Raw genomic sequence first — 15,564 nt, 5'->3', positions numbered from 1 at the left:
AATATATAGTGAAGAGATGTACATGTAGTGAAAAAGGAGAGAAAACCATGTTTTTTGAATTTCAACTATCTTATGAATGATAAAGTTATTAACTTTCCATTAAAAAACTTATGGAGGAGATATAAAACCAGAGACAAAGAAGAGGGGTCAAGATGAATAAGACAATGATTTGAGGCTTTTAAAAATATCATCATATATTTCTGATAATTTTGAACTTTCATACTTTTGTCTTAAGACATATTAATAATTTATTAAAATTCAGTAAACACTTAGTTCCGTTGTAAGCCATGAATACTGAAATTCTACTAGGTCAGTGATTATCCCCCAAATAATTTCAAATTGGAAATGCAGAAGTTTCCTGTGTACAGACATTTCTAACTAGAATTCCCCTAATTATGTAGGGCTGCTTCATACACATTCCTTTTGTATGAATAGCTGCTCCAACCAGTTGACCAAAGGACTTCTATCTGTGGCCACGGGGATTTCTTTCTAGTGCCTTCCATCCTAATGTATACAGTATGGACAATTCTTCCTCTTAGTCCAACCTCTTCCTTTCTTCTCAGAAAAGAAAGGAAGAAGGGCATAATGACTGGTGGGAAACCAGAAGGTTGGGAAGAAGTGAAGGAAAAGATGGGATTCAAAGCTACAGAAATCGCCAGAGGAGGGGCATCTACATTTTTTCAAAAATATGTCTTTTGATCATAAATTGATATAATAGTGGTGAGTCGATAAGATTTGCACCAGCTTGTGACTCAAAGGTAAATCAAAAGCCTGCTGAGGTTTTATTCATATCTAATTTCTGTCTTTCTTCATCATCCCAAGATTTTATGATGTCACTTAATGCAATTAAATTTGATAAGGTCAAAAGAAGAGTTTCAGTTATCATCAAATTATAATTACTAATTGATTAAAAGCTGAGAGTATAAAAACCCTGATGGTAGAGGGCAGGCTATGTAGCTTAGGCTAAACTTTTTTTAATAAAAATGTCAAATGGTCCACAATGGGGTCAGACAGGTGAGATGTAAGCATGGTGGATGGTCTTTCAATTCTATGGTCCTATTAGTGAAATACTTTACAACATGATGGATTAAAGAGATGTCAGTCACTGGCCCTGGCATTGAATCATTAGTTAATCATTCTGTTACTATAAGAAAACATTTTCCCAAATAAGTGATCTACAAGTAAACTTTTGGAAACAACTTGTTAGAAATTGCCTAAATAGCTTTCTTTGCAAATATATACAATTGTGAACAAAACAAAAAGCAAGAAACAAACAACCTTCCTTTCAAAGAGAATGTTTAAATCTATTTTTTCTTATTCTTAGGATTTGTCAGGCACTGTAATGAATTCTTTTTCTCCTGTGCTGAAAAAGTTTTTAATTGGCTTCATAGTTAGCTATTAGCTAGCACAGTAAAAACACTTAAAATTTATAAAGTCTCTTGTGGTTTTTTGCTGAAGTAGAATGCAGTGTTTTTCTAATTAAAACTGCTAATAAGAAATTAACTTCTTACCTTGTCAGAAGGTTTAAATGGATTTCCTTGTCCGCTAATTCCACCACTGATACTAAATCCAAGGCCAGGATTCTTTTCTATTCTCACACAGAACTATATAAAAAAGATATAAAAACATAATCAAATACATATAAAAGCTAAATATCTTCAAGTAACTGTATCCCAGTAGAACAGATTCACATTTCACTTAAGTTTGCAGGATTAGCCTATGTTAACTTGGTATACAAAAGACACTATAAACTCTGACAAAACATTTAATGTTTTTATAGGCATCAGTTATGATTGGAACTAAATTAAAATTAACCTGGGCAAGCAGACATTAGTATTTATTCATTACCATGTGCAAGACTAAACTTTGATTAGCAGTTTTTAAAAATTAAAAAACTTATTACAATGAAAAAGGTGATGTGTTATTTTAATTATTTACTTTAAATGCACATATATTCTGACTAATCAGGAAGGACTGCAGGAATAAGTGAAAGAAAATTTACAAATGTAGAGTGAGGGAAAAGATGTCTAAATAAGTTGCTACTGCTTTCCAGGAGAGTAAAAGGATTCATCTCCTCCATAGATAACTCTAGTGTTTCGAAACAGCAGAGTTTTTAGTCTGAGAAAGGGGAGAAGTTTTAGCCATAGTTTTAGTGAAGGTGAAACAAAGGAAGGATGAAACACTCAGTAAAAAGAGTTTTTAGTTTTGGCAACAGCTCCTGGAGAAGCAGTTACAGGCTTTAAAGGAAAGAGGAAAAGACTGTGAAAAAGAGAGAGGTCAGAAAATACTGTGAAAAAGAGAGAGGAGAAATTGTTTGTGATAGGGAAGAGTCAATAAATGTTTAGGACTGTGAAGGATGATGTTCTAGTATTCTGTGCTGTATTACCTCCCCAAACCCCATATCATCAGTGAAATCTGTTAAACACCAGAGCCTTATGCTTTGCAGGATTATGGGGAAATGACAGCTGTAGGAGTAGGTCCACCTTGGGATAAGGCTATAGTAAATAAATAGCTATTATAAGAATTGATACATAGAATGTAAATCAAGAATTCAGCAGAAGGGAAGTCAGTACCAGGAATGACCTAGAGAAATTATAATAATCCTAGGAATTCTTGATGATCCTGAGCTGGGGATGTGTGTGCCGGGGCTGTTGTGAAAATGCTAGTTTTCCAGGTAAAGTAAGACAGGGTGACTTCAGATGATGAAAGACTTGGGATCCCAGAGGAAGCATACAGTTTGGTTACGTAAAGAAAAGAAAACAACTGTTAAAACTTTTAAGTACAGAACAAATACTGGAAACTACGGTGAACCAAGAATTACCAGAGATTAGCAGGCAAGAAATTAATAAAGAGTTATGAAAAAACTAAAGAAATACATTGGCATATATTTTTGTATTTATATACATATACACTGGAAATGTTCTTAAAGATGATTGGAAACGTTTGCTTTCTTAAATAGCTTAATGTTTTTCCCAGCAGTATGGCTTAGCCTATTAATTTGCTTACGGGGAAATGCAAATGCCCCAAATGCTCTCTACATTTTTATTTTCACGGTACATTTAATCCCTACCTCTTAGATAGTTCAAGGCAAACTTGAGTCCTATTCCTGACTTAATTAGCATATATTGTGAGTCTGTAGGAACTGGGTCAAATAGGTTTGGCTGCTTAATGGGACTCTCCTTAATTCACTGTTGTATTCTTTAATAGTAAATATGATGTTTAAGTATTACATAGTTCACTTGCAACGCAAGGACAAAAACCTATCTACTAATGTGATTTTTATGGTACAGCCATTAATGGACAGTTTCTAAATGATGGGTAATTGCGATTACCTTAAGTATTCTCCTATGTTTTTATTTTAAAGATAGGTTTAATTACAACTTTTCCTTTAATTGAGCTAGCCTTGTTAAAACTAGTTATCATAGGGTGGTAGGAACTGCAGTTTTGAATAGTTTTGTGTTTATATATGCTCGCAGTCTGTAGGTATGAACGTATGATAGCTTGATGTAGCTCGAAGGAATATTTTAGCTTTATTCACTACAGAGTTTACCTTGTAGTGCTTTTTTGTTATTATTGGTAAATTAGAAAATGAGAGGAAAGAAACTAATATGATTTAAACATTTTACATTTGCATTTTCCCACGTATCTGTGCATTTACAATTACATTTTAAAAAATTCAGGTTATAGCTTTCTAATGTAAAATTTTATATTGCAGAAGGTAATATGGGGACGGTATATAGACTTTTGGCTTTCCCCGGGCCACTGTAAAATCTGAAAGGAAACATGTGCAACAGATTTTATTTACAGAGTAAATTGCTGAGAGTACTTTCCAGTCATTTCCTTTCAAGGTAGTGACAATATCTATTTTATATTATTGTCAATCTGGAAGGCACTAAAAATCTAAGAAAAACAAATTTCATATTTGCTGAGTATATGAAGAACTGCCTCAGTATATTTTTTAATAATAGAAATAATAAAGATGACATTGTGGTTTTATAAATGTGACACATGGCCATAAATTCGGATCTGAAGCCAGACTCCCCTTGGGCATGCTATGGTATGGCTAACGGGTTGTGTTGTGACTGTTGTGTCCCAAAAAGCATGCCAGAGAGAGTACTCATCTCACATATAAGGAGCTCCACCTGTCTGTTAGGGCCCAAAGGGGCCATAAAATCTAAGAGGAGAGAATGCCCCCAGCCAAGAAGCAGTCTGAAACTAAGGAGGTTTAGCAAAGAGGAGATGCAGTGTTCTAGCAAAAGGTCAGATCTAAGAGACCAGTAAAATAGCTTACTTTATGAAAATCAGCATTTCAGTTTCTATTAAGACACTGATATCAAGGAATGAAATTTCTAGTTGAAAATATAAGCAACAGCTTGGCAGTAAACGGTACATTTGCTTCTTTCACAGTCTGCTTTCATCGTTTGACTTGATACTTCTGGTCTCTGTTCATCTTGCTCTAATTTAAATACTGGGTCTTATATTGGAGAGGCCCATGACAAAATCAATTGTTCCGTAGCAGTGAGGCTCTGTGAAGTCATGATCGATAATCTCTAAAAGGTAGTGATCTGATTTAGTCTTGCACTGCTCTAAAACCTAGTAACAGGAACAAAGGAAAACGTTTCGTGTGTGTGTGTACATACAAAAAATGTGTGTGTGAGTGTGTATGAGGTGTAATTCAGGATTAGGGAGTTGCGTTACAGAAAGCTACCTGGTGATGCTGTAATTACCTGCTTACTATGATTTGTTCTAGTGACCATTCACTTTCCTAGCAGTATGTAAAGCTTTTAGTGGACACCTGCTGTTTTTGCTGCTCAAGATCCATTCATTTTTTTTTCTGGTACCTGTAACCTCAATTTCTCTTTGAAGAACCATCCACTCTTCTATTAAGAATATGAGACTCACGTGTATGCTTTTGGTAAGTCATGTTATCTAGACCTAAAACAAAGTACTATATCCCCTAAAAATATTACTGTTTATAGGATGGGCAGTAACCCCATTAAATAGGAGTAATGAGATGCCTACTAGGATTTTCAGGAAAGACAGTTTGCTCTTTCTTGCTGGCTTTAAATCTGAGAGTATCTGGAGCTCTTCAGCTATCTTTCTACCATGAGGGGAAAGCCTTTTTGAGACAGGAACCAATTCACTTAGAGAGAAGCCATGATTTCCACTCAGCCTAGCATTAAGGCTGTCTGAAACTTTCCCCATCCCTGGAGTTTCATGAGTTATATGATTTTAAACATTCTCTTTTCACTTCAGTCTTACTAGGTTCAGGCTCTCATAATCAAGAGGCATAGTTGAGTAAAAAAGTAGAGAAGAAACTTCTTTATTTGTAGATATAAAACAATTGACTTTTATTTTCAAAAGAAAATGAATTATATACTTGTTTGAAAGTCCTTCTGTGGAGTAAAACCAGCAGAACTTCAAGTATTCTGTACTGTAGGAAATTCAAGGTAAGTTTTTGATCTGTAGGAGGATTGTTAATTGCTAAAGTATCAACAAGGAACCTTGTAACCAAAAAACACTCACTTCTGAGGAACCTACATCCACAAGGGTTTTTATGCAAGTGGGCACCTCAGTCACCTCCTTATATCTATTATGTTACCTCTTCATTGACTATCTAGAACAATGGCTGGCACATAGTTAACACTCAATTAACTTTTGGTTGAAAAAAAAAAAAAAGGTAACATGCCTGTGTGACAAAAGATACATTCAATTATTTCACTGTCAAAAGTGTATGATGACTCTTAGAACGAGTGATGAGTTTGTAGAAGGTATGCCAGTTATTCAAAGAAGTGCTTCAATGATATAATTAACTGCCTGGAAAAAATCATTGTAAATGAAAATTGTGATAGAAATCACGATTCATGCCTTTATTCCACAAATATTTATTGAGCAAAATATTTATTTAGCAAAGAGGAGATGCAGTGTTCTAGCAAAAGGTCAGATGTAAGAGGCTAATAAAATAGCTTCCTTTACGAAAAGTGTCAGGTCCCTTACAGACACACACAAAAAAACTGTGCCCTCATGGAAGTTACATTCTAATGGGGAAGACAGATAGTAAACATGTGAACAGTAAGTAATTTCAGATAGTGAGAAAAAATAAAGCAGGAAAGGCAGGAGAAGAGTGATGGAACTAGAGTGTGGAGCTATTTTAGATAAAGTAGCTAAGAAAGGCCTCTCTGAGGATGTGACATTTCAGCAGAAATGTGAATAAAGAATTAAGCAATGGACAGTAAGAAAAAAAGGAAAACTATTCCAGGGAGGGAGAACAGCACTTTTAAATGCCCTGAAGACCCATCGGTCTTTGTAAGGTCAAGAAACAACAGGATGGCATCTGAATAGATATAATGGATCAATGAAATAGGATTGAGAGTCCAGAGATAAACCCTAACATTTTGTGGCTAACTGATTTTCAATGAAAGGTCCAAGGTAGTTCGATGAGGAAAGAAATATCTTTTCAACAAATGGTACAAGGACAACTGGATATCTAGATGCAAAATAATGATTTTTACCTCTACCCCACACCATACACAGACATTAACTCAAAGTAAATCAGGGACTGAAATACAAGAGCTCAAACTATAAAAGTCTGGGAACAAAATACAAGGGTAAATCTCCATGATCTTGAATTAGGCAATGATTTCTTAGATATGAAACCGAATGTTATAAAAGAGATGGCTGACTTTATCAAAATTAAAAACTTTAGTGCTTCAAAGAGACCATCAAGAAAGTGAAAAGACAACTCAAAGAATGGAAGAAAATATTTGCAAATCATCAATATAATTAGGGTTTTGTATCCAGAATATAAGAACAATTCTTACAAGTCAAATAACCTAATTTAAAAATGGGCTTGGAGGGCAAAGAATTTTAACAGATATTTATCTAAAGAAGATATATGAATGACTAATGAAAGGCACTCGACATCATTAGTCGTTAGAGAAATGTAAATTAAAAACACAATGAAATGCTACTTCACAAGATGGCGATAATAAAAAAGACAAATAATAATAAATGTTGGTGAGGCTGTGGAAAATTTAGAATACTCATTAGAACACTCATTCATTGCTGGTGGAAGTTCACAATGTGGCAGACACTTTAGAGAAGAGTTTAGAAGCTCTGTAAAAATGATAACCACTGCAATCTGGTCTATGAGAAAGAGGAAGCAAGGATCTTTGGCCATAGCGACAAATGAATAGAAGAGTTACTAAATGAAATGGGGAAATCTAGAAGAGAAGCAGATTTGGCAGGTGCAGGGCCAGGAAATCAAGAGCTCCCTTTGACCATGTTAAATTTAAGGAATTCATTGGGCATCTAGGTTGAACAGAAACATCTGGAGTACAGGCGTGAGGTCAGGGCTAGAACGAGTTTTGGAGTCATCCATCCTGGAACTGAATGAGATCATACAGGTAAAAGTATGGATACCAAAGAGTGGGGGGTCAAGATCAGAGCACTGGATCACTCTACCATTTAAAGGTCAGGAACAGAAGAGGACCCAACAGAGAAATCAGGAAAGAATGGCTAGTGTGGAAAGAGGAATACGAGTCAAATAGTGTTAGCCAGGTGAAGAAAATGCAAAGAAAGAGGTCAGTCAAGCCACGTGCTGGGAGATCAAGTGAGATGAGGGTGGAGATTTGATTATGGGACTTGACAGAAGCAGAAAAAATGCTTCATGGTACTGAAATTAAACTTGAACTTAAACTTGCTGCTTCTTTTACTTTTAGTTCCTGGCCTTATGAGTTATTATATAATAGTGCTTCTATGATAAAGAGTGCTATGCAATTATAGGTATTATAATTTTTGTTGTGACTACATACATTGTACCACCATACAAAATCTACATTAAAACTTCTCTGCATTCCCCAAATCTCTAATGAGCCTGAATAATAGGCTCAAAAAGGTAATAATTATAAAAATACATAAATGTTAGTATTCAAAAATAATTAATATTTTTGACCTTTCTATTTTTATATCTTTTTCTGTTGTGAATTAGAAATGTAAGGCCAATTCAAAGTGCTAATTAAACCTACCTTTTGAAGAAACATACTAATAGGAAGATTGATGAATAAAATCCTTTGAATAGCATCTTCTAGATCTTTCAGAAAAAAATAGCTGACTCTATATATATTTAGGAAGTAGGTATGCAATTTTTTTTTTAGTCTGTAAATAAATTTTAAAGGTTATTCACTTCATTTCCTTTATTTTACACCTAAGGAAACCAAGAAAGTTATAGATTTATCTAGTGGAACACTGAAAGAGGCCTTCTGATTCCTAACTGCAATGTTCACTGAATTCTACTATTCTGCACAAAATTCGTAAAGTCAGTTTGTAGAATTTGCGGTATTGAATTACACATTATTTGTGTGAAGCTATGAATTATAATTTCACAGTTGCAGTATTACTTTGTTTGCCGGAGAATAAAATTCTCTGGGGAAAGTATGTATAAGAAGCAATACTCTAAGTGGAGCAGGACGTAGTGCGGGATGTCCCTGAAATCATTTGAGTAAATAATACACATTAAAGTCATTTTAATACCTATTTTCTAACCACCTTTATTAAATTATTGCCTTTTAATTTTAAAATTCATAATTGAAAACCCCAAGTCTTTCCAAGTTTTCCTTCTTATGTGGGACACTCAGCATAATGTATTTTTCTTCACTTGGTCCCGACAGATGAAACCCTCACCTGGAGCCCCCATAAGCCCTTCTGGCAGCTGATCTAAAGATATGTCTGAGGTCATGTCTCTTACCCAACTGCTCCATGTACCCTACATTTTATTAAATATCAAAATGATTTCTCCAGGGTACACTACAAGGTCTCCTTCTAGGAAGGTTTCAGAGCATTTTTCCCCCTTGAATATGATGGGTGCAAATCACTTTGTATAACTCACAAGGCTGATTCTAATGTAATTCTAATGTCATGTTGTAAGTTCTCTTTCAGGCAGAAACTTTAGTGAATGTATACTCCCAGGAATTGGCAGGAGATAGCCATGGTGCTCCAGCCATCCTGGTACGTTAGGTTCATTAACGGGTATGTCCTCTTGTCTGGGGCAGACATGGACTTGAGGGTGCATTTTTCTGTTGTTTTACTCTTCCAGCGTGGGCTTACCCTTGACCTCTATGTTTGGTTATATTGCAGCAGGCTGCAGCATGTAGGGTGGTAGACTCATGAGACTGGATTCTAATTCCAGCCCAGCTTCTCCAAATCTTAGTTTTCTAGTCAATAAAACAGGACCTTCTCTATCCATCACAACATTATTGGTTAGATAAAATCAGTTAATATATGAAAGGGTTTTGAGACATTTGAAGCGTCATGCTGCTGTTTTTCCTTCCTACTTCTGCTTTGGGGTCTGTATGTTCCATACATATAAATATATGTTGCCTTGGATTATGCATTTGTGAAAGAGAAAAGCTAAGTTTATGTTAGTTTCTATTAAAATATTCAACAGTTATGGATAACTTATGTATACTTCTAAATAGTGTTAATAATAATGTTACTCAGTTGATAAATTGTTGAGTTATAGACTGTCTCAGGCACAGGTTCTCAGCCTTCGCTATGCAATAGAATCACCTGGGGAGTTTCAAAAAAATTCCTATCACCTAGGTCACATCCAGACTAATGAAATCAATTTCTTTGGGAATGAGGCCAGGGCATCAGTGTTTTTCAAAGCTCTTATGCAACCTTCATACTGCAGTATGAAGGTTCCTCAAAAAACTGAAAAACAGAACTACCATATGATCCAGGAATTCCACTTCTGGGTGTATATCAGGAAAGAACAAAAACAGTATTTCAAAAAGATACATGCACCCCAATGTTCATAGCAGCACTAATCACAATATCCAAGATGTGGAAGCAACCCAAGTGCTCATCAACAGACAAATGGATAAAGACGTTTTATATACATGTTTGTATGTGTGTATACACACACACACACACACACACACACACACATACATACATACACACAATGGAATATTACTCAGCCATAAAAAGAATGCAGTTCTGCCATTTGCAGCAATGTAGCTGAACCTAGAGAATATTATGTTTACTGAAAAAGGTCAAAGACAAATACTGTATGATATCACTTACATGTGGAATCTAAAAATTAGTACACATGAATGTATATGCAAAACAGAAACAGATTCACAGATACAGAAAACAAACTTATAGTTACCAAAGGGGAGAAGGGACAAATTGTGGGTAACAGATACAAACTACTATGTATAATATAAATAAACAATGATATATTGTATAGCACAAGGAATTACAGCCATTATCTTGTAATAACTTATAATGGAATATAATCTACAAAAATGCTGAATCACTATGCTGTATACCTGAAACTGATGTAATACTGTGAATCAACTGTACTTCAGTTAAAAAAAAAAGCTCCAAAGCAGATTCTAATGTACAACTGAGGTTGAGAATAATTGATTTAAAGTGTTATTTTCTTGTTAAGGGGAGAGTAAGGGGAATAGGATCTTTAAGTTTCTTCACTTGGACTGGGAAACAAAGGGAAGAGCCGATACGATGGATATGATGGCTGAGAGTTTTTCATGTGAATGGGAGCAATCAAGTCCTCATTTTCTTCATCTCACTACTTAATACAATTTGGACTATTTTTCTCAATCATGTTCATCTATAATCAAAATGGTTTATGCATTAAAATCCTTTCTATAATTAAAATTCCCTAATAATGAATTTCAAGTGACATGTACATGATTTTTTTTGTTACAGATAATTTATTAAAAAGAATATCCATTATTACAAATCAGATTTCTAGTCTGTAGAAGTTAAGACCCTGAATCTGGGCAGTACTTTATGGTTTAAAAATCACTTCCATCTATTTAATATCATTTAACCCTAGAGTTGAAAACAGACTTGAATACTTAATGTCTATGAAAAATAAACATGTAAAAAATAAGTGTATTAAATTAGAATTCTTAGATATTTTGTCCTGTTTTATTGTGATGGATAGTTTGAAAATTGAGATGTTTCATCACTGAGGAAGAACACCAAAGTTTACTAAGTATTTTTTCATGGCTAAACAAAGTTAGTATGCTGCTTAGGTCAAAAATGACATTCATTTTAATTCAACAATGAATGTCAGTAGTAGCATTATTGTATATGTTTATTGCTAAATGGAACTTATTAATCAGATTAGAAATGTATTAGTTCTTTAGGTCCCATTAAAGGATACAGAGGTATACTTCTGTTAATAATAATACTTTCCATTTGTACAGTTACTTTTTGCTTTCAAAGCACTGAAAGTGTTCATGTGAGTTCAAGTCAGCATTCCATCTGCATCAGGCAATTTTATTGTAGTTGAAACAGGTTTAATATTATTTGACAGAAGAGGACACTGAGGCCACAACAGGCAAGTATCTGAGATTATGTGATTAATTTAATGGTAAAATGGGACACAGAACTTGGATTTGGGGTCAGACAGATTTAGATTAAAATTCTAGCTTGATCAATTATACTTCTCACAAGTTACTTATATTCTCTGTGCCTTGGTTTCTTCATTTATAAAAAAGAAAATAAGATTATTGTGAGGACAAAATGAAATAGTATGTGTAAGCAGGGACAGCTATATAATTAGTGGGTTCTGGTGTAAAATGAAAATGTGACATTCTTTGTTCAGTGATTATTAAGAATTACAAGTTGGTGGCAGAAGAACATTAAACCAAGCGTGGGGCCCCTTCTAAGTGCAGGACTTGGTGCAATTGCATAGGTCACACACCCTGAAGCCAAGACCTGTGTGTGACATACATGGTGTGTATAGCATAATACACCTATATATGGTGTAAATAGCACAGCAGGCAGTCGATGTATGGTAACCTTTGTCCCGTCTTTTCCTATTTTCATTCAGACTTCTCTTCCTGAATTAAAAAACGTGGATTCATTATAATCAGTTATGTTTTTCACCTATAGCATTACAGTAAGTGACTGCTTTTTAAAAAGTAAAATCTCCAAGCTTTACTTTAATAGAAATATTTGTGCTTTATCATGCTTACATAGCATGTCCATTTGTACTATGTTAAAGATGTTTCCTTGCACTTAAAAATGATGAAGGATTTAGGTTTTTTCCATATTGTACTTGATCAAAGTTAACACCGTTGTTGCAGTCAATTAAGAAAACTCTGTTTTCTTCTTTATGGCTCTTTTAATTCACTACTACAAATGTCTTATGAAAATAGAATATCTTGATTTAAATGCCTGAAACCCATATTAGACATTTTCAGTTATCTCCTTGGTCTTTATATTTAATCATTACTCTGATTTTCGTGTGAAACTATACTGTTCTTAAATGTTTAAAATATTTTTCTCCATTTTTTCTTGTTAAATATGGAAAAATATCTTGTTTATAAGCACACACATATTAGAAGTAACTTAGGAAAATAAAAATACATGAAATATTTTCATTTTGAGAGTGAATTACATAATCTTCAGCCTCTTTTTGTTTTTCTATCTATAGATGAGGGAGGTGCAACTAATAATCATTAAGTTCCCTTCAATGTGTTCATTCTTAAAATCTTGTATTTCTATTTCTTCTGTTTCCTATTTCTTTACTCCTAGTGTCAGGCTTACTATGTGTGTGTGTGTAGAACTGTATCATTCGACTCACAAAAACTTTTTGCATGTTGTTGGTGGGTAGTACTGTTCTCATTTCATAAAGTGAAAAACACCATCTTGAAAGAGTGAATGACTTGGCCAGGGTCACACAGCTAATAAAAGTTAACATGAGACTTGAATTCCACATTCTGAGACCGACTCCTAATTTCCTCTTTCCTGAATGCTATAGAGCTAAACAAAGAAGTGGAGAGGTTAGAAAAAGAAAAAGAGATGAAAGAAAACAGTGTAGTACTTGGAAAATGTACGCTGGAAAATGTTCAAGCGCTGACTAGGGAAGGGGAAGCCCGGCTCTGCAGTGTTTGCTGGCTCCCTATGTAATCATCCCCGCAGTTTCAACCGGTCAGTGTGATGTCACTGAAGGTGGAGCTGGGAAGAGATGCACACAGCAGCGGGCCAGGGCGAGTCAGCCCCAGCATGCCGCGGGTAGTGGACAGATATTACGCTGAGTCATGAAAAAAGTTTTGAGAAACTATCTCCAGATTGATAACTCAGGGGAGAAGGTGAGCACAGTTTGGGAACTAGTGCTGTTTGTTTAAATGCTCCCTAGGCTTTCTCGTGGTCACTCCAAAGTTTTCATCTCAGCATTCCAAACCATTTCAGCCTCAAATCAAGGCAGAAAAAAAAAAAAAAATGGGAAAACAGAAGGAATTATGCTTAAGTAGCTTCCTGAATATAGCCATTCAATGTTTAAGTTTTCACCTCTCAGTTTGAAAGACACCTGATGTTACAGCTGTGAATCAAGTAACTATACATACATTCTCGGAAAGAATCACAGAGTTTTAAGCAAGCATGTAAACTAAAACTTAGTAATCCTCTCATTAGGTCAAGCTATATAATTTATGTATTTTTTAAGAAACAATGTAAAAAAGGCCTTTAAATTTAGAGTGTTCAGAATAACTGCATGCTAATACTAAACCTACTATTCAAAGTATGTGAAACAGGGGGCACTGATCTCAGTGGATTTTTAAAAGTGCTGATTCTGGGAGAAAAAAAATTTGCAATAACTTATTTTATTAATTATTGTTGCTAGTAAGAATAACTAAATCAGAGGACTGGGCTGAGGTTATGATATTTGTGGGGGAGAGAATATGAACAATTTTTAAACTAAGATTCTAGGGTAAAGCATAACTTAAAACTTTAACTTTTTAGACTCTCTGGAGAATTAGGAACCTCACATCATTACCTGATTAATGATACCTGCCTGGTTTATTTTACCTTAAACCCAACACTTGACCTACATCAAGGCAGGATAGGAAGAAAATTGTCTTAAAAACTCATGATTTTGAGAATGATTAATATGTATCCTCAGTTTCAAGAAGGGTATTAAGAAACAGAGGAGATGTCTAGAGCAGCTGGGATCCAAGGAATAAATGGCTCTTAACAGCATAAAGGAAAAAACTGGAGAATGAAGATAATCTTATCTGATATGTTTAAAAAATAAGGAGGGTGATATGTAAAGCTTTGAGTAAGCAATAATAAATGGAACCTTTATAAACCATGTTAAGGGGTTAGTGAAGTCAGTGGGAGCTTTCCCTAATTATCTGAAGGATGAAATAAGAGAAATTAATTTTCTGAGGCTATTAAGCTCTTAATGTCTTACTTTCTAAGCTTAATATAACTCAGTAAATGAGATCCTATTCAGTGTCCTGCTCTTAAGGAAGAAAAACAGATACTACAATGGAAAAGCAAATCTTAATTTTAGATAGGTCAGAAGAGTAGCATTTTTAAAAACTACACGGCATTTATTAGTGGCTTTTGGAGCATTCAGAAACGCTTCCCTTCTAACTGCTGTTTATCATTTTCTTCATAGCAAAGTTTTATCTCTGCACTATTCAACAATCAGAAGGCAGAACTTTTAAAAAACGTTCCCACAAACAGACAGGAATATACAGGTTACTTTTTACTCTCTCAGTTTCACCAAAGTCCTTGGTAAATACACCGAATCCGTTGAAGCTCTTTGTAACATTTAAAAGCTGTGCTATTGAGCTAAACTGGAGTTGGGAGTGGGTAGAATAAGCTGTCAAGTAAACCAGAAAGACGATTCCAATTCATCAGTTTTTCCTTATGTGAAACGGGCATTTCACCAACCATCAATTCCTATACGTTGTAGTTCTTACCCACTGAAAATAATGATAAAATTCCTACAAAGAGTGCCCCACCTCACTGGACATGGCGACAGTATCAATGTGTTCCAAACTACATTAATGAGGGAAGGCAAACCATGGATTGATGGGGCTTTCCCGAATATTTCCTGAAAAATGATCAATTGTAAAAGCACTTCTCACCTGCTCTGGATACCCATCCATACTTCTTTGCCCTTTAGTTTGAATTAAGCACCGTCCAGGCTGAGGTCCCCGGGTGGCCTGTGAAGAGGGGATCTGAATAGGCAATGGTGACTGAAACTGCTGGATGGTCACTTTGTTTATGTTGCCCTCGTACGGCTGCTGCTCCCGGCTCCGATGCTGAAGGCTTTGGGACCCCATCAAGGTCTGGATATGGCTGCCTGCCTGTGGAGAAGATAAACCATCAGAGGATTTGTGGTGTTGAAAGGATGTGATTAAAGTAGAAAAAAAAATGTACAGAATACCTCTCTGGTAAGTTAAGTGGCGTCATTTGGGCTTTCAGCCACAGCTGGGAAGGATAATGAAAAAACAGTAAGGGTCTGCCTACTGTGGTTTGTGACAATATTAATACCAGAGCAAGGTCACATTACATACACTCATAGTCAACTGATGACTTGCCAAAGATGATTTTAACCCCATTTCAAGAGAACAAAGTTTAGTCTGACAAATCTCAAGAAGAAAAAGAAGTTACAACTTAAAAATAAAGTGGGGTTCTATCTGGCATTTCATTTTGAATAACAGTAGGAAGAGAGATGTAATATATGAAACGGGGAAAATGATGGGACCTGGTTCCTTAATTCTGAAGCAA

At 35.1% G+C, this 15,564-nt stretch overlaps 1 protein-coding gene across 1 annotated transcript in view; it reads right to left on the bottom strand.

Annotated features, from left to right (window-relative positions):
- Positions 1-15,564, bottom strand: part of LRRC7 (leucine rich repeat containing 7) — a 414,541-nt gene that overhangs the window by 28,223 nt on the left and 370,754 nt on the right. Inside the window, 2 exon segments of the mRNA XM_006191023.3 lie at positions 1,512-1,604; positions 14,919-15,140. Of these exon segments, the coding sequence (XP_006191085.3) occupies positions 1,512-1,604; positions 14,919-15,140 (315 nt within the window).

Source organism: Camelus ferus, chromosome 13 (genome assembly GCF_009834535.1).
Source record: "Camelus ferus isolate YT-003-E chromosome 13, BCGSAC_Cfer_1.0, whole genome shotgun sequence".
Classification (NCBI taxonomy): Eukaryota; Metazoa; Chordata; class Mammalia; order Artiodactyla; family Camelidae; genus Camelus; species Camelus ferus.
The sequence above is the reverse complement of the archived record's forward strand: the minus strand, read 5'-3'. Positions and strand labels throughout refer to the sequence as shown.